At 31.2% G+C, this 18,823-nt stretch overlaps 3 protein-coding genes across 3 annotated transcripts; 2 read left to right on the forward strand and 1 right to left on the reverse strand.

The window, feature by feature from the left end:
* The first annotated feature begins 814 nt into the window (after nucleotides 1-814).
* Nucleotides 815-4,649, forward strand: LOC110622618 (eukaryotic translation initiation factor 3 subunit E). Its single transcript, XM_021767189.2, has 8 exons — nucleotides 815-1,136; nucleotides 1,218-1,372; nucleotides 2,035-2,262; nucleotides 2,358-2,479; nucleotides 2,953-3,172; nucleotides 3,634-3,776; nucleotides 4,088-4,225; nucleotides 4,365-4,649. Exons 1-8 carry the CDS (start codon nucleotides 929-931, stop codon nucleotides 4,462-4,464), a joined length of 1,314 nt encoding a protein of 437 aa, XP_021622881.1. The 5' UTR covers nucleotides 815-928; the 3' UTR covers nucleotides 4,465-4,649.
* Nucleotides 4,650-10,015: 5,366 nt separating this feature from the next.
* Nucleotides 10,016-13,953, forward strand: LOC110622619 (eukaryotic translation initiation factor 3 subunit E). The gene is made up of 8 exons (XM_043960419.1): nucleotides 10,016-10,339; nucleotides 10,422-10,576; nucleotides 11,234-11,461; nucleotides 11,557-11,678; nucleotides 12,186-12,405; nucleotides 12,882-13,024; nucleotides 13,349-13,486; nucleotides 13,670-13,953. The coding sequence occupies exons 1-8, from the start codon at nucleotides 10,132-10,134 to the stop codon at nucleotides 13,767-13,769; spliced, it is 1,314 nt and encodes a 437-aa protein (XP_043816354.1). The 5' UTR covers nucleotides 10,016-10,131; the 3' UTR covers nucleotides 13,770-13,953.
* A 1,162-nt stretch (nucleotides 13,954-15,115) lies between these two features.
* LOC110622652 (putative disease resistance protein RGA3) lies at nucleotides 15,116-16,894 on the reverse strand. Its single transcript, XM_021767242.1, has 4 exons — nucleotides 16,854-16,894; nucleotides 16,256-16,740; nucleotides 16,019-16,164; nucleotides 15,116-15,571 (listed from the first exon to the last, which is right to left on the reverse strand). Exons 1-4 carry the CDS (start codon nucleotides 16,892-16,894, stop codon nucleotides 15,116-15,118), a joined length of 1,128 nt encoding a protein of 375 aa, XP_021622934.1.
* Between the last annotated feature and the right edge of the window lie 1,929 nt (nucleotides 16,895-18,823).

Genomic DNA, 18,823 nt, shown 5'->3' on the forward strand with positions numbered 1-18,823 from the left:
ATTAATAAAATGTACAAATTGCTGTTAGTTAATCATTGACTTTAGATGTTTTATATTTTTTAATGGCTAAATTAATTTTTTAGGTGGTCAATATTTTTTAATAAAATATTATTTTTATTTATTATTTTAATAATAAAAATTAAGAAATTATTATTTTAATTTTTAAAAATTAATGAATTTATGAGTTTTATCCATTATTTTTTTTACTTGTTATTATAGTGAATAATTTTAATTTTTAAAATATAAAAATTTTATATAAAAATTAATAATGAATAATTTTAATTTATCTAAAAAATTAATTTTAGATTACGTAAGTATAAAAATGACACAGATTTAAAAATTAAATATTAATTTTTATTTTTAATTAAAACTTAAAAATTAATTTTTAATGTTTAGGAGTTCGTCTAAATTAATTTTTATATATAAAATTTTTTATATTTAATTAAAATTAAAAATTAATGTTATACTTACATATTATAATTAAAGTCTGATTAAATTGATATTGTATAAAAAATTTTATTCTCACAGTTATCAATTTTTATATTTTAAAAATTAAATTTATTTATAATGATAATAAATAAATAATAGTAATAGATCAAAATCATTAATTCACTCATTTTAAAAATTAAAATAATAATTTATCAATTTTTTATTATTAAAATAATAAATAAAAATAACTTTTAATTAAAAAAATATTAGTAGCTTAACATGGTATTTCAATCATTAAAAAATATAAAACTTTCTTGTCAATGAGAAATATTTTATTAGATAAAAATTAACATTAGAGACTAATTAATTTAGAAGGGATGGCTTTTATATTGGCTCCAACCAACTCCATGACTGCCTAAAAAACCCTAATTCTATCTGTCTCCTTTCCCCACCTTCAATTCGCAGGAAATACGAACATCAGCACCACCCCAGAGCAACAATGGCTACTTACGATCTAACTCCGAGAATTGCACCGAATCTGGACAGGCACCTGGTGTTCCCTCTCTTGGAGTTTCTCCAAGAACGACAGCTATACCCAGAGGATCAGATCTTCAAGTCCAAAATCGAGCTCTTGAGCAAAACTAACATGGTCGATTACGCCATGGATATCCACAAGAGCCTCTACCACACTGAAGACGTCCCTCAAGGTAACTACAAATTTATCTTTTCTGACCTTGGGCGCTCTATATGTGATGCTTATGTGATGTGTTTGGGTGGGTTTTTGTTAGATATGATTGAGAGGAGAGCGGAAGTCGTAGCGAGATTGAAGGCCCTAGAGGAGGGGGCGGCCCCTCTTGTGGCGTTTTTGCAGAATGCGAACGCCGTGCAGGAGTTGCGAGCGGACAAACAGTACAATCTTCAGATGCTTAATGACCGCTTCCAGGTTTGCAATTGCAATTTATGCTTTAGTAATGGGTGATTGTAATGTAATGTAGAATTGGTATGGGTGTCGTTTCTTGCTCCTAAACCTACTTTGGTTTAATCTTGTTTGAGTTTTTGAAGTGTGCTATGCAACTGGCATTATTTTAATTGAAGTGTTATGCTAATTCAGGCGTCATATTTATTGGGATGAAATGATGTGGTGTTATTGTTGAGTTCAAAAGAAATTGCTGAATCCAAAAGCTCCCTTGCTTCTGTATTGAAAGACACAATTTTTCAATATAACTGGATTGTGAAGGCTTTTAATTTTAGCTGAATTCCACTTTTTCTTCAACTTGTGTCATAGTGATATAGCTTCTATGCAGTCCAAAGTCATTATCGGATCCAAATCATCCAATGATTGCACATTGGTGCTGCTATTGATAAGTCTCTTGCATAATTTCATCACAGAAGTTATTGGATGTTACCTTCAAGTAATTCTTTTCTTCCTAAATCCCCCCTCCTACTGCTACTTTTTTTGGGAGGGGTTTGTTGGTTAAGAGATTTGGTTATCTTACTCTTGAGAATGCACTCATGAAATGGCGTTAGGGTTTGTTGGTTAAGATATATAGTTATTCTTACTCTCCAGAATGCACTCATGAAATGGTGGTAATGCTTCATTATCAGATTGGTCCAAAGCAGATTGAGGCACTATATCAGTATGCCAAATTTCAGTTTGAATGTGGAAACTACTCTGGTGCAGCTGACTACCTGTATCAATACAGGGCCTTGTGCACTAACAGTGAAAGGAGTCTGAGTGCACTGTGGGGGAAGTTGGCAGCTGAGATATTGATGCAAAACTGGGATATTGCTCTTGAAGAACTTAATAGGTTGAAAGAAATAATTGATTCAAAGGTGGTTTTATTGTATCTACTTTTCCCCGTTTCATGATGTAATATTTTTGTTGTTTTAGAATAGATATGCTTACTGGCTGTGATTTTACGTTTCAGAGTTTCTCGTCACCATTGAATCAGATGCAAAGTCGAATATGGTTGATGCATTGGAGTCTTTTCATCTTTTTCAATCATGACAATGGAAGAACACAGATTATTGATTTGTTTAATCTGGACAAGTATGAGTTATCCTTTTCTTTTCTCTGTGTTTTAGTATGTGTTGAATTTCTCTGACTTGATTCATCTCTTAAACCATTTCTTGAGTGTCTTTTTGCTAGTGGGCAATAGTCCATTTCTTGAATATGATCTGACTGGCACCACACAGTGTACTTAATGGATATTCCCCTTATAAGAGAGGAAAAAATGCAATTATAAATTCTGTGCATGTCTAACTTTACTGCTCTGGTATGTTGTATGATAATTGATAAATTTTTCAAATATTTTTTGCTGGATCTTAGCTGTTTTTTATTTTTTTTGCCTTATCTATGGTGGAAGAGATATTAGTGGAGATTATTTAAGCTGTCCTATGCTTCAAACCATGCAGCAGTGTGATGTTGAGCAAGACCACATAATATTTAATTTTATGTATCATTTAAACCTTTTGCTGTTTATTATACTTAATTTCTTATATTTTTTCTATAATCTTTTTCAGGTATCTCAATGCCATTCAAACCAATGCTCCCCATCTTTTGAGGTACCTATCAACTGCATTTATTGTCAACAAAAGGAGACGACCCCAATTCAAAGACTTTATAAAAGTGCTACAGCAAGAGCAGCAATCATATAAAGATCCCATCACAGAGTTTTTAGCATGTGTGTACGTTAATTATGATTTTGATGGGGCACAAAAGAAGATGAGAGAGTGTGAAGAGGTAAGCTTTCTATACCCTAATGTGATTGTTTGGCTAACAAAAACATTTAAGTTATTATCCTCTCTGAAAGGCTGCAAATTTTCCCAGATGACCTTTACTCTCTCTCTCTCTCTCTCTCTCTCTCTCTCTCTCGTTTTCCTTTTTTTTTTTTCCTAAAAAAAGGTTGGGGGATGTGAATGGGACTGGGAAATGAGACGACATGGTTGGCATCACGGTGACATTGCAATAGCATGCTTTCTTAGCAAAGAGCTTTTTTTGTTTTTTTTTCCTGTTTGGTCTTCTTTTTTTCACTTCTCATTTTTTTCCCAAATTCTTTTAATGTGGATTGGGGGCAGGGCAGGGGGGGCTTTGAGGGTGAGGGTGTGTGCAAGGTTGTAGCTTGTGTTACTGGTAGATGTAATCGGTAGTTCTTCTGAGCTGAGTCATTTTTGTATGTTATATATCTTGTTGCTACGTTATAGGTGATTTTAAATGATCCATTCCTTGGAAAACGAGTTGAAGACAGCAACTTTTCTACTGTGCCTATGAGAGATGAGTTCCTTGAAAATGCTCGCCTATTTATCTTTGAGACTTATTGCCGTATACATCAACGTATTAACATGGGGTAAGTGCATACTGGATGCTTTTAGTGAATTGTTGCTTCACAAATGAAAACATTTGACAATTCTCCATTTGGAATGAAGAATTTTATTCAATTTAATTGATTTTAATTGTCTTGATTGAAAAGAAAGAAATTCAGTTCTTTTTAACTTGAAAATTTTCATTCAAAAGAAGTTGAAATCATGCATGATTTTGTAAAGATTTATTTGAATTTTTTCTTGCAAATCATGCCAAACAAAGGGTTAGGGAATTGGGACAATTTTATGGTTCCTTTCCTTTATTTTGCTAAATGAATTAATTAACTGTTCATCGCAGAGTCCTTGCTGAGAAATTGAACCTGAATTATGAGGAGGCTGAGAGATGGATTGTAAATCTTATTAGAAACTCAAAGCTTGACGCAAAGATTGATTCGCAATCAGGAACTGTTATCATGGAGCCTAATCAGCCCAATGTGTAAGATTACAGATAGATTTGTAAATAATAGCACTTGTTTTCTTCTAGTCTTTTTCAGTGCCTTCTATCTTGCTCTTATTTTCTCCTGTTATAATTCTTTTGTACTCTATCTATGTTTTGGAAATTTCCCTCAATTCAGGTATGAACAGTTGATAGATCACACCAAGGCAATATCGGGGCGTACTTACAAGTTAGTCGGTCAACTTTTAGAACATGCACAGGCACAAGCTGCACGATGAAGTTATTCCTGAAGTTCGCAGGATTTATTGTTGTCATTTTTTGTTATTTGGAATCTGTTTGCTGCTGCAGATAATTGTAGTGATAATCCTTTTTTGGTGGGTTAATCTAGTAGAACAGAGGTTGAGAAATTATTGATTATGAGAAACATGGTTTATTTTTAAATTCCAAAGCATCTTTTTTAGCATATGTGAAGGTTAAAGTTGATTTTGCGTTGAGAGAGCTACTGCTTTGAGGGAATTCATTTTGTTAGTGTAAATTATTGGTTAGATGTGTTTAAAACTGAAAGCATTGTTACAACATTGTTTTGTTTTGTTGTCTAGATTAACGAAAATACCACAAATGCTTTGGACTGGTGTTTTAGTGCTAACAAGTTGTACTCTTTGTTTGGGCACTTAGATAATGCAAGGGAAATAAAGAGAAATTGTACAGGGGAAATGATGAGAAAGGAAAGAACAGGAAATCTTTTGAAGAGAAATATATTTCTTCAGAAAAAAAGGAAATATTGTTATATATATATATATATATATATATATATTTCTAAGGGCATTTAAGTAATTTATCATAAAAATACAAATAAATTTTAAATTTACCTCTATTTTTTTTCAAAGTTTACCAATTGAACCCATAGCTTTTAGTATTGTGAAATTTTATATATAACATGTTATATTCTTATACCAACTTCGGTTCTTACTGAGTTTACTAGTGCTAATAATATTTAATATCATGTGTCAGATTAACTGAATATGTATATGTATGATTCTGTGTCATTTCATGTCAATTAAGCAAACGTATCAAAATATCTATATTAGAACCTTTGCAACTTCATGTATAAGGTATTCTATTAGTAACATAAAAATTTAATACACCGTTCTAATGCCTTGGCATTTTCAATGGTACATCAAATAAATTCAGAATAAAAATTTTGAGTTCCAAGAAGACATATAAAGGTCATTTATATTTACCTCCTAGTGTACAGAAATTTGGATTAATAAGTCAGCACGGGTATAAAGCTAGCATGTGTGTAATCTTTACCAAAAAAGCGAGCATGTTAACTCTTTGCAATTTGTTGTCAATTAGGCTGCATTCTGCTTGATTTTGTCTTAAATTTTCAAGTATCTTATAAATATAAGAAGACTTATTTTTCCTTATAAAAATTTTATATTTTTATCTTAATTTTCCAACAAGACATAGTAAACCTAATTTTAATCACTCTAGACTAAAATATGAAATTTTCTTTACAAGCTACTCAAACAAGTACTTACTACTCCAAATTTAATGTTGGTATTTAACTCGTTAAAAGAATTTGATTTTCATAAAAACGCATACAAGAATTGGATTTTTTTTTCTTCTACAAAATGTTATGTCATTTTTTAGGGTTTATTTGGCACTAATTTGTTTAATTTCAGTAAGTAAAACTTTAGTTATAACACAAGTAATACAGATTGTTTCAGATGTACTAATCCTGCTAAACTTTAGGATTTATATTTTTCATTATTTTAAATCTAAAATCATATATCGATTTCCTCATCAAGGTTTTATTCTTTTATCGTAACTTTTTTTTGGTTCATGTTGTACTTCATTTGAACAAATACATAATAAATTACAACCTTCTAAATATAGATTGTCAAATTAGAGTTTCAATTTACCTAAGTTTAAATCAAAATCTCTATGCTTACCTATTTTTTTTAAACCTTCCATAATTCATTCCATCATTCATTTAACTCATTTAAACATTCAGAATAATATTTCCAGCCTCTAAAATCAAACTCTAAATATAATCAAAGAAAAATCAATGAAAAATTGAAAACACCATTAGACCAAATCTTTTCAACAAAGTTATTTAGTTCACCATTTTTACTCGTTTGCCACTTCCTTTTCCTTTGAAGTTCTTTCATCTATGTTAATTTCGATTTTAGCAACCGATTGAAGAACATTAAAACTAGTCAAATTAATACATGAAAAGATGGAGTTTCCTATATATACTTTTTTCAATTTCCTTTGACTTCCAAATTAAGACAACTTGGAATCCTAACTTTTAGAACTTGAAATCTTCCGATGTATGACTCTTCTTTAGTTGTTTGTCTTAGGAAAGGGGTGTTGATAAGTTGTAAAACTCAATTTTTTTTATTTAATTTCATATTTTTGCTATAATTTTAATATAAATATTTAATTTTACTTAGAATTTAAGTTGAGACATATTTTTGAGCAGAAATTGAGAAAATAAATGAAAAAAGACTGAATTAAAATATTTTTATACCGGAACCTGTGGCCCAAGGCGGAAGTTTCAAAAAGCGCCACCTCAGCAAATTTTGCCACCTAAACAATGATAACATAAGTTTCAAATTGGATCAAATATAATCAGATTAGGACAGGGATAAGATAAAAATAGTAGAATTTATTTTAAATTTTTAAATTTTATCTTTTTGTACCTATACAAGACTCCTAGAATTAAATGTAGGATCATATTTTTTTTTCCCTTTCTCCCTCCTCTCCTCTCCTCTCCTCTCTTGTTGCCGCCCTCCATCTTCTTCTTTTCTTTTTCTTTTTGTAATTTTATTATGGCGAGGCTAAACAATTATTTTCAGTTGAAATTTAATTTGAATTGAGGTTTTATTCAAGTTGTGGGGTTATGTGCTTCAATTATTTTCATTTTATTTCTGTTTTCTGTTAATTTCTGAATTCGAGAAACACCACCTCCATTGTTGTTTTCTTGAGAATTCAAGAGATCCATTGAATTTCTTCGGAAAACTACATATTGCTAATTAATCTAATTAAATTTGTAATTATTTAATTGGGTTAATAACAAGTAGCAATTAATCTATCAAAGAATGAGTAGATTTGATTTAAATAAAACTGTGTGTTTTTATTAATCAAGTTTAAATTCTTCTCATGCTGTTGACCAATTAAATTTACATGCGTGTTGGGTTTATTAGTTAATTAAGAATTAATTTGCGAATTCATAAGAAAGAATTGGTGGGATTGGCGTGTTTTACTCCTATAACCAAATAATAGATAATAACATGGATTTCTTTTAACTGTAAAATACCGATTACCTTCAGCTGAAAGTTTTAATTAATTATTTGTTTATCAAATTTCGCATTATTTATTATTTTTCTTTTAAGTTACAAAACTACTTTTATAAAAAAAAAATTCTTCTTCTCATTTTTTGTATTAAACTACTCTTATTTTTTAAATTGGTCATCTAAATTAAATATGATTAAGGTTTATGCGAGATTAATACTCATTTATCCTATCTACAAGTTCGGAATTTTAAATTAACGGATTCGCCACTCATCAAATTTGATGGATAAAGTTTTGAATTTCATGAAGAAATTGACATAAATTTGATGAATTCGACATTCGTCAAATTTGATCGAATAAAGTTTTAGATTTCATGGAGAAATTGACATAAATTTGATGGAAAATGAAGAAAGCTCACATCGTTTTTCTACGGAGGAACTTTGAAGACAACTTTTGTTTTTAGCTTATTCATATTTTTAAGTGCATTTGAAAGACAAATGGTGGCTAGGATATATTCTTACTTTATTTTAAATATTAGGATTTAATTTAACTTATTAACTTTCCAAAACTATTATTTAACCTGCTAAAGTCTTAACTATATTTCAATTTAATTTTAAGAGTTTATCATTTAGATAAGCACGTCGAATTTGGTAAGCAACTCAAGATAGCACATTGGGAAACCTCAAAATACCTTCATAACGTAACATGCTCCAACTCACTCTCTATTTCGAGTTTTTTTATGGATTGCTTATTAAAATTTGAATTATTAGAATATTATTATTTTATTTTATCTCGTTCTCAATATATTTAACTTTATATACAATATAAAGTAAAACGTGTAAACATAATTTAAAATGCTCTTCTACAAGTGGATTTTATAAAATATAGTTCGGAATTAAATTGACTCGTTGAAATCAATTTAACACCTCCCCTGAAACTACTTATCCTAACTCTGAAAAAGACTAATGGTGCCCCATTCCTGAAAGGTGTCCATTCCTATCTCAGAGTTTTAGAATGTGATATAATTTATGGTAAGGTATATAATCCGACAATAATTTTATTCATAAAATTACTATCTAGTCCATGTAGTATAAAAAAAACTTATTAGTTGATTTCTCAAATTCAATTAATTTTAAATTTTAAATTAATGTATTCCTTAAATACCAATTTATATCAAGATATTTATAATAATTTTGTATTAAATAATTTCTCTACTATATAAATTTGGAAACTTTAATTCCTAAATTTCTTAAAAACTAATTTATATCAAAATATTTTATAAGTCTTATATTAAATTTTTTTCTCAATTATACTAAAATAAGTAATTTTGATACAAATTAATAAATTATCTTCCAAAATTTTTATATATTTTTATTGAATATATTACAATTGGTTGGTGTATGGAAAAAACACAAATACTTATACTAATATTAACATAACAGAAAAAATTATATAATACAATATTGCTGTAAAATGTGAAATAATTATTAGCTCATAAAATTTTATTTTGTTAATAAAATAATTATTCTATTAAAATTCACGGTGGATTATAATAATGCAGTTTCTCAAATTTTAACTTTTAATTCAAAAAATTATATTATTATAATCGAATAATAAATTTTAACAGAATAACTATTTTATTAACCGGATAATACTTTAAAAATACAATTATTTCACATTTTATGGTAACATCGTATTAAATATTTTCTCTATCATTTATTAATTATAATATATTTTAAAAAAATTATATAAATTTTAAAAAAATAATTTGTTAATTGTATCAAAATTTCTTATTTTAATATAGTTAAAAAAATATTTAATCTGAGACTATTATAAAATATATAATATAAATTCACGTTTAAGAAATTTAGGAATTAAGATTTTATATAGTAAGAGAAATTATTTAATATAAAATTATTATAAAATTTTGATATAAATTGATGTTTGAAAATTTTAGTTATCAAGGATTAAAATTAATTAAAATTAATGAGTTTTTTAGTGTAAAAAGTAAATAATAATTTTCTTTGTAAATTTATAATTTTCTCAAATTATATCCCTATCGCATCTAAGGGTACATATATTAATATATTATATTAGGTAAATTATCATGAAATTTAATTTAATTAATTAAAATATTACTGTATTTTTAAAATTATATTAAAAAAATTCTTATAATTTAATTCCATTAATTAGCAAGGATGTCTTCTATTTAGCCACTATTCTTCCATTAGTTATTATGAAAAAAAAAACTTAATTACCCTCATTTAATTAGAAAAAAATAATAATACAAATAAATCCCAAAACCTTAAAACTTAAAACATAGAAAAAATTTTCCTAATGCTTTCATAGTTGCCATTTTTTTAATTTTTTAAAAAAATTTAACTACTTAAAAAGATATTTTTTTATTAAAAAAAATAAAAATTTTAGTGGTTAATTAAGAACTATTTTATTAAAAAATTTAATGAGTGACGTTAGTTTTGTAATATGTAAATTCCCGTGTAATTTATCTAAAATTTAGAAGGGATGGCTTTTATATTGGCTCCAACGAACTCCATGACTACCTAAAAAACCCTAATTCTGTCTCTCTCCTTTCCGCACCTTCAATACACAGGAAATACGAACATCAGCACCACCCCAGAGCAACAATGGCTACTTACGATCTAACTCCGAGAATTGCACCGAATCTGGACAGGCACCTGGTATTCCCTCTCTTGGAGTTTCTCCAAGAACGACAGCTATACCCAGAGGATCAGATCTTCAAGTCCAAAATCGAGCTCTTGAGCAAAACTAACATGGTCGATTACGCCATGGATATCCACAAGAGCCTCTACCACACTGAAGACGTCCCTCAAGGTAACTACAAATTTCATCTTTTCTGACCTTGGGCGCTCTATATATGATGCTTATGTGATGTGTCTGGGTGGGTTTTTGTTAGATATGATTGAGAGGAGAGCGGAAGTGGTAGCGAGATTGAAGGCCCTAGAGGAGGGGGCGGCCCCTCTTGTGGCGTTTTTGCAGAATGCGAACGCTGTGCAGGAGTTGCGAGCGGACAAACAGTACAATCTTCAGATGCTTAATGACCGCTTCCAGGTTTTCAATTTCAATTTATGCTTTAGTAATGGGTGATTGTAATGTAATTTAGAATTGGTATGAGTGTTGTTTCTTGCTCCTAAACCTACTTTGGTTTAATCTTGTTTGAGTTTTTGAAGTGTGTTATGCAACTGGCATTATTGTAATTGAAGTGTTATGCTAATTCAGGCGTCATATTTATTGGGATGAAATGATGTGGTGTTATTGTTGAGTTCAAAAGAAATTGCTGAATCCAAAAGCTCCCTTGCGTCTGTATTGAAAGACTCAATTTTTCAATACAAGTGGATTGTGAAAGCTTTTAATTTTACCTGAATTCCACTTTTTCTTCAACTTGTGTCATAGTGATATAGCTTCTATGCATTCCAAAGTCATTATTAGATCCAAATCATCCAATGATTGCACATTGGTGTTGCTATTGATAAGTCTCTTGCATAATTTCATCATAGAAGTTCTTGGACGTTACCTTCAAGTAATTCTTTTCTTCCTAACCCCCTCCTACTGCTACTTTTTTTGGGAGGGTTTTGTTGGTTAAGAGATTTAGTTATCTTACTCTTGAGAATGCACTCATGAAATGGCATAAGGGTTTGTTGGTTAAGAGATATAGTTATTCATACTCTCCAATGCACTCATGAAATGGTGGTAATGCTTCATTATCAGATTGGTCCAAAGCAGATTGAGGCACTATATCAGTATGCCAAATTTCAGTTTGAATGTGGAAACTACTCTGGTGCAGCTGACTACCTGTATCAGTACAGGGCCTTGTGCACTAACAGTGAAAGGAGTCTGAGTGCACTGTGGGGGAAGTTGGCAGCTGAGATATTGATGCAAAACTGGGATATTGCTCTTGAAGAACTTAATAGGTTGAAAGAAATAATTGATTCAAAGGTGGTTTTATTGGATCTACTTTTCCCCGTATCATGATTTACTATTTTTGTTGTTTTGGAATTGATATGCTCACTGGCTGTGATTTTACGTTTCAGAGTTTCTCGTCACCATTGAATCAGATGCAAAGTCGAATATGGTTGATGCATTGGAGTCTTTTCATCTTTTTCAATCATGACAATGGAAGAACACAGATTATTGATTTGTTTAATCAGGACAAGTATGATTTATCTTTTTCTTTTCTCTGTGTTTTAGCATTTGTTGAATTTCTCTGACTTGATTCATCTCTTAAATAATTTCTTGAGTGTCTTTAGCTTTTTATTGACTGGTCTTCTGGTTTTTTGACCACTTGGCCAATTGACATTTTAAGAGTAGTTTTATAAATTGTCAAGCTTGTACTATATATGATCTGACCGGCAGCATGCATTGTACTTAATGGATATTCCGAAAATGCAATTATGGATTCCGTGCATGTCTAAATTTACTGCTCTGATATGTTGTATGATAATTGATAATTTTTTTTTTCCACTGGATCTTAGCTTTTTTTTTTGGCCTCATCTATGGTGGAAGAGATATTAGTGGAGATAATTTAAGCTGTCCTATGCTTCAAACCATGCAGCAGTGTGTTGTTGAGCAAGACCACATAATATTTATTTTTATGTATTGTTTAAATCTTTTGCTTTTTATTATACTTAATTTCTTATATATTTTCTATAATCTTTTTCAGGTATCTCAATGCCATTCAAACCAATGCTCCCCATCTTTTGAGGTACCTATCGACTGCATTCATTGTCAACAAAAGGAGACGACCACAATTCAAAGACTTTATAAAAGTGCTTCAGCAAGAGCAGCAATCATATAAAGATCCCATCACAGAGTTTTTAGCATGTGTGTACGTTAATTATGATTTTGATGGGGCACAAAAGAAGATGAGAGAGTGTGAGGAGGTAAGCTTTCTATTGCCTAATGTGATTGTTTGGCTAACAACAAAATTCAAGTTATTGTCCTCACTGAAAGGCCACTTTTCCCAGATGACCTGTACTCTCTCTCTCTCTCTCTCTCTCTCTCTCTCTCTCTCCGCCCCCCCCCCCCTCTCTCTCTCATTTTACCTTTTTTTTATAAAAAAAGGTTGGGGTATGTGAATTGGACTGGGAAATGAGACGACATGGTTGGCATCACGGTGACATTACCATAGCATGCTTTCTTAGCAAAGAGTTTTTTTTCCTGTTTGGTCCTTTTCTTTTTTTCACTTCTCATTTTTTTCCCAAATTCTTTTAATGTGGATTGGGGGCACGGCAGGGGGGGGGGCTTTGAGAGTGAGGGAGTGTGCGAGGTTGTAGCTTGTCTTACTGGTAGATTTAATCATTAGTTCTTCTGAGCTGAGTCATTTTTGTATGTTATATATCTTGTTGCTACATTATAGGTGATTTTAAATGATCCATTCCTTGGAAAACGAGTTGAAGACAGCAACTTTTCTACTGTGCCTATGAGAGATGAGTTCCTTGAAAATGCTCGCCTATTTATCTTTGAGACTTATTGCCGTATACATCAACGTATTAACATGGGGTAAGTACATACTGGATGCTTTTAGTGAAGTGTTACTTCACAAATGAAAACATTTGACAATTCTCCATTTGGAATGAAGAATTTTATAAAAATGTAATTTATTTGATTTTAATTTTCTTGATTGAAAAGAAAGAAATTCAGTTCTTTTTAACTTGAAACTTTTCATTTAAAAGATGTTGAAATCATGCATAATTTTGTAAGAATTTATTTGAATTCTTTTCTTGTAAAATAAATTATGCCAAACAAAGGGTTAGGGAATTGGAATAATTTTATGGTTCCTTTCCTTTATTTTGGTAAATGAAATTAATTAACTGTTCATCGCAGAGTCCTTGCTGAGAAATTGAACCTGAATTATGAGGAGGCTGAGAGATGGATTGCAAATCTTATTAGAAACTCAAAGCTTGATGCTAAGATTGATTCGCAATCAGGAACTGTTATCATGGAGCCTAATCAGCCCAATGTGTAAGATTACAGATAGATTTGTAAATAATAGCACTTGTGTTCTTCTAGTCTTTTTCAGTGCCTTCTATCTTGCTCTTATCTTCTCTTGTTATAATTCTTTTGCACTCTATCTATGTTTGTTGATTTCTTTTCTTTATTTTTCTTAACGACTAAAATGCAATTAGGAAATTTCCCTCAATTCAGGTATGAACAGTTGATAGATCACACCAAGGCAATATCGGGGCGTACTTACAAGTTAGTCGGTCAACTTTTAGAACATGCACAGGCACAAGCTGCGCGATGAAGTTATTCCTAAAGTTTGCAGGATTTGTTGTTGTTATTTTTTGTTATTTGGAATCTGTTTGCTGCCGCAGATAATTGTAGTGATAATCCTTTTTGGTGGGTTAATCTAGTAGAGCAGAGGTTGAGAAATTATTGATTATGAGAAACATGGTTTATTTTTAAATTCAAAAGCATCTTTTTTAGCATATGTGAAGGTTAAAGTTGATTTTGCATTGAGAGAGCTACTGCTTTGAGGGAATTCATTTTGTTAGTGTTAGATGTGTTTAAAACTGAAAGCATTTTTACAACATTATTTTGTTTTGTTGTCTAGATTAACGAAAATACCACAAATGCTTTGGACTGGTGTTTTAGTGCTAACAAGTTGTACTCTTTATATAATTAATAATATAAATGATGAGATCATCTTGAAAATATGTAAGATATAAAATATATTATTGAAATTATATAATTTTATTATAATATGACAAATTATTTAAAAATATATATATAATATTATTTTTTTATATTATTTCAGTTCGATCAGTTTCAGCACTATGTTGATCAGAATACAAATAATTAAATTGAATTAGAATACAAATAATTAAATAAATTCAGTTTGATACAATTTAGTTATTCTTATAATATCAGTTCTAATACGTTCAATTTGTTATAAAGAATATATATCTACTTGGTTTAAAAATAGAGTAACTCTTAATATTAAAAATAACACACAAATTGTTAAGTATTTTTGGATCATAGTATTATACATTAACTCTCACCTACTTTTCATAAAGGATTATTGTTTAGCTTCGTACAATCTATGAATTGGAGCTCTTGAAGGCACGCCATGTTCTGTAGGCAATTTGGCAATTCTCTGAGGTTGTCACAGTAAGCAACTTCTAACACTTTTAAAGAATTAATAAATCCTTGAATAAGCCATTGTGGAAAGTCCACTAATTTTGGCAACTCTCTTAACTCTAATTTGTGTAGCCTGAATTGAGTGTCTTCTCCTTCATTCTCAAATCAAGGTTTTTACAATCTTCAATACAAAGACTATCTAATGCTGTTAGGCATTTTATACTTCGTGGCAAAGAGATCAAACTTCTACAACTAGAGACGGCCAATCTTCGGAGCTTTTGGAGACCTAGCATGTATTCAAACAAATATTCCAGATTCGGACATTCAGTAATGAAAAGAGATCGAAGAGCCTTCAAGCAACCTATTCCGCCCATTGAGAAACACTTTTGATGCGTAGTTACCCAGAGCAATCTAAGGTTAATCATGCACTTTATATCTTTGGGCAGCTCTTTAAGGTTCCAACATCCAAATAGTAGTAGAACTTGCAAGCTTTGTACCTTACATATTGAATTAGGTAGTCTTTTGATGGTAGACTCTCAAGTACTGAAATCTTGAGAAACATGTCCTACTGAACACTTCACTACTTATTCCATCTCCTCTTTCATTTATACAACAAATGGTTCGCATGCAATCCAAGTTTTGTAAGGATTTAGGAACAACTTTGGAAAGTGATTCAGGATAAGGAAAAGATACATGTCGAAGACTCTTGGCAAATTGTTGAGTGCTGCCGATAAACATTGAGTATTCATTCTGTGTGATGGATAATGCTAGATCATGTATTAGTTCATGCATTTTGCATCTAACGTTACCACCATATTCAGAAAAATCCAGGAAGAAACACCTAGAACACAACACTTCAAAATAGCGCAAGCCAACATCTTCAAACTCTTGATTCTCATTGGAAGATTGAACAAGTCCATTTGCCATCCATAAATATACCAAATCAATGTCTATTAACTCATAATCCTTAGAAAATGGAACAATATGCAAAGCATCTTTTCAAGTAAGATGGTAAATGTTCATAGCTTAATCTTAAGCATGCAATATATCATTTTAGCAGGCGATATATCATTTTCCTTCTGCTCTAATTTCCATATCTCATTGTCTCTTATAAATTCCCACTCACGTTCATCAGTTACAGAGCTAGAGGAACTCCTTTGCATTTTCTCACTATTTCTCCCCTAATTCTTGTAAAATTTGGATTTTGTTTTCCTTCTTGTACTTAAAATGCACATTTAAAAAACAAACATAAACAATATTGGTGATGAAGAAGACTCAAATTGTGTGGAGATACTTTGCCCATAATTTCAGCAACACGATTGCTACGAGTGGTGACTACTATTCTACTACCATTAGAACCTCCCATTAGCAGACTTTTCAGATCAAGCCATTTTTGGGGTCCTCGCTCCATACATTATCTAGGATCATCAAATATTTCCTTCCATTTAAAGTCTCTCGCAAAGTTCTCTGTGGTTGGTCTATATCCATATCTACATATTTCTGACCAAGACATGCATATTTGAGAATTTCAATAATCACCTTATCTAATTCAAGGACATCTGAAACACAAACCCATAGATCCAATTCAAAAATGAGTGGCTACCCTTTGATCATTGTACACCAATTTAGCAAGTGTTGTCTTCCCAAGACCTCCAACTCCAACAATTGGAATAATGGAAATAACATTTTCACCATCAACAAATTGCAACAACATTTCAATGATGGTAAATTTAGCTTCTTCCCTCCCAATGACATTAGAAGCATCTATGAAGGAGTGGGTCATCTCCCTCTTCTTATGAATCACATGTCTATGAAAAATCCGCTCAGTCAGACCAAACTTAGACTTAAGAGCTGCGATTTTATCTATCCTCTCCCTAATTTTCTTTACTTTGTGTCCCGTTTTAAAGTGGAATGCGAGTGGATTAGGGCTAGAAAAGAATCGGCGTACCTTCCGAGTCACTTTCCTTCTCAAGGCTTCATATTCAAAATCATCCACTACATCTTCTGCATCGTATAGGACTTGTTTGAGATTCTCCAGCCAAATCTCTACCCAAGGATTTTGCGACAGCTGCTGCTCTGCATCCAAAAGCACGGGTTTGATGACTTCCAAATTCTCTTTAATCTTTTGAAGCTCACTTTCAAGTCCCCATGCCAAAGAAAAATTCTTAAAGAGCAAGAGAGCCCAACTTCCCCAAAACACTTTCGGAATGAAAAGGAGATGTATATATCGAATGGTATATAGGGTGACAAGATGCTAAAATCAAGCTTATAATAATGTTTCATCGCCATATGATAACAAGCTGAAAACAAACTTATAACAAGTTGAAAACAAAGGCAAGCAGAAGAAAAGAGAAACAAAATAGTGAAATGATTTTCATAGAGAAACAAAGGCAAAATATCACGTGGCTTCTACCTATTCAACTAAGAGAGCAACAGAGCACCTCTAGATTTCAAAATTAAATACAATATCTTATAGTGCGAACTCTCTGTACATAATTAAAATAAATTATAAAATTATAAAATTAATTAATACTAATTAATAGATAAAAATTTAAAAAAAAATAATTTGTTGTTTTAACGTAACTTTATAATTTATATATAAACACTCTTATTCAATAAAAAAATCGATAACTATTTTTTATAAATCTAATTTGTTACCTAATACAGGTTTTTAATTTTTTTTTTAATTTTATTTTTTTGGTACAGTTTAAAAGTATCACACATATTGTTTATTGATCTTGATCACGCACACTACACAGGGTGCTGTTTAAGACGTCTGGAAGATGCGTTTGATCTTTTGTTGCCTCTACCTTGCAGTACCAGTCCTGTGTTTTTTTTCTCACCTGGTGATACTTTACAGTGTTGTATTATGTGGGATTTATGACTTTGCTAGATTGGATCACATTCTAAACTGATTTTCGATGTCTTAAAATTTTAAAAATGGTGATCAATAGTAAGTCTATAATTACCAAAGGATGGAAAAAATAAATCTGTAACCTTAGCTTTGTTGGTTTATGTTCTAAACTTCTTTCCACTGTTTATAGAAGAATTATTAGTATGCTATCTAACTTTTGGTAGGACCAACAATTTAATAAGCAAACAGGTTCGTTGGACATCATGATCTAACATGTATGAACCCAAAGCTAAAGAAGGTGGAGGGCTTTAATATGGCTCTACTGGCTACTGGCTAAGTAAAGAGGGAGAAACCTTTAGTATCCAATCTTCTCTCTCGAGTAGTCAAAGAAAATATTTTCTTTCGCTCATCCTTGTAGTTAATTCTAGCAATAGACTATGATGGGGATAGAGAGCATCCTTTGGTAGGTAGGATGAAGAGAAGTCATTGATCATAAAAATGATGGTTGGATTCCAAAGTTTCGGGGCCATGACAATGGCGCTCATTGGGTGGGAACAATTCCTAGGAGGAGGATATTTTGCAGCAGAGGAGGTTCAAACATTCTGGACATTCTTTTTTTTTTTTTTTTTTTTTTGCCATTCTATTCCTCACATTTTTTTCAGAGGGAAGACAAATTGATATGACATTATAACAGACAAGGCAGATATTCAGTTAAATCAGGCTATTATCTTGCTCCAAGAATCCTTGGCGGAAATTCTACCTGATGGCAAATTCTTGACTCAGTTATTGATTTTCCAGTCGTAGCATTTGTGGAAGAGTAGAAATGCCCGGGTCTTCAAGAATGAATTGCAAGATATTAGAGCCATTATCTCTAAGTAAATTTTGATGATGCTGTCAATAAGAAGAGAGAAAGGAAGAGGAGCAAGTGCAGTGGCAGGTAGAGACGATGTGGTTTAGATTGAAATTGCAGGATTATTCATGGCTAGTTTTGGAATGCATGGCAATGGCATGCAGGGACGTAGTGATATTTGCAATAAACAGAGGCTTGGATGATTTAATTGTGGCAGGAGATGCTTTGGGAGTCATTCAAGCCATAAATGAGGGATCAATTCCTCTAGAAATTCAGCAATATTTATGTTTATAGATCCTGTAACTCAGCAGCTCATAGCATAGCTTCTAAAGCCATATGGGATAAGAACTGGTTCAGTACAGCATTGTTCTTGGTTCTTCGCCACCTTAATGTTCTAAAAAGACTGAAAAGAAAAACCCAAAAAAGAGAGCTGGATGGAAGAAAAAGGGGAAAATATGTAAACCAACAATATTAAAAAACAAATGTGATTGTACTGTTCATGGTTAACCAATTT

Source organism: Manihot esculenta, chromosome 9, assembly GCF_001659605.2.
Source record: "Manihot esculenta cultivar AM560-2 chromosome 9, M.esculenta_v8, whole genome shotgun sequence".
Taxonomy (NCBI): Eukaryota; Viridiplantae; Streptophyta; class Magnoliopsida; order Malpighiales; family Euphorbiaceae; genus Manihot; species Manihot esculenta.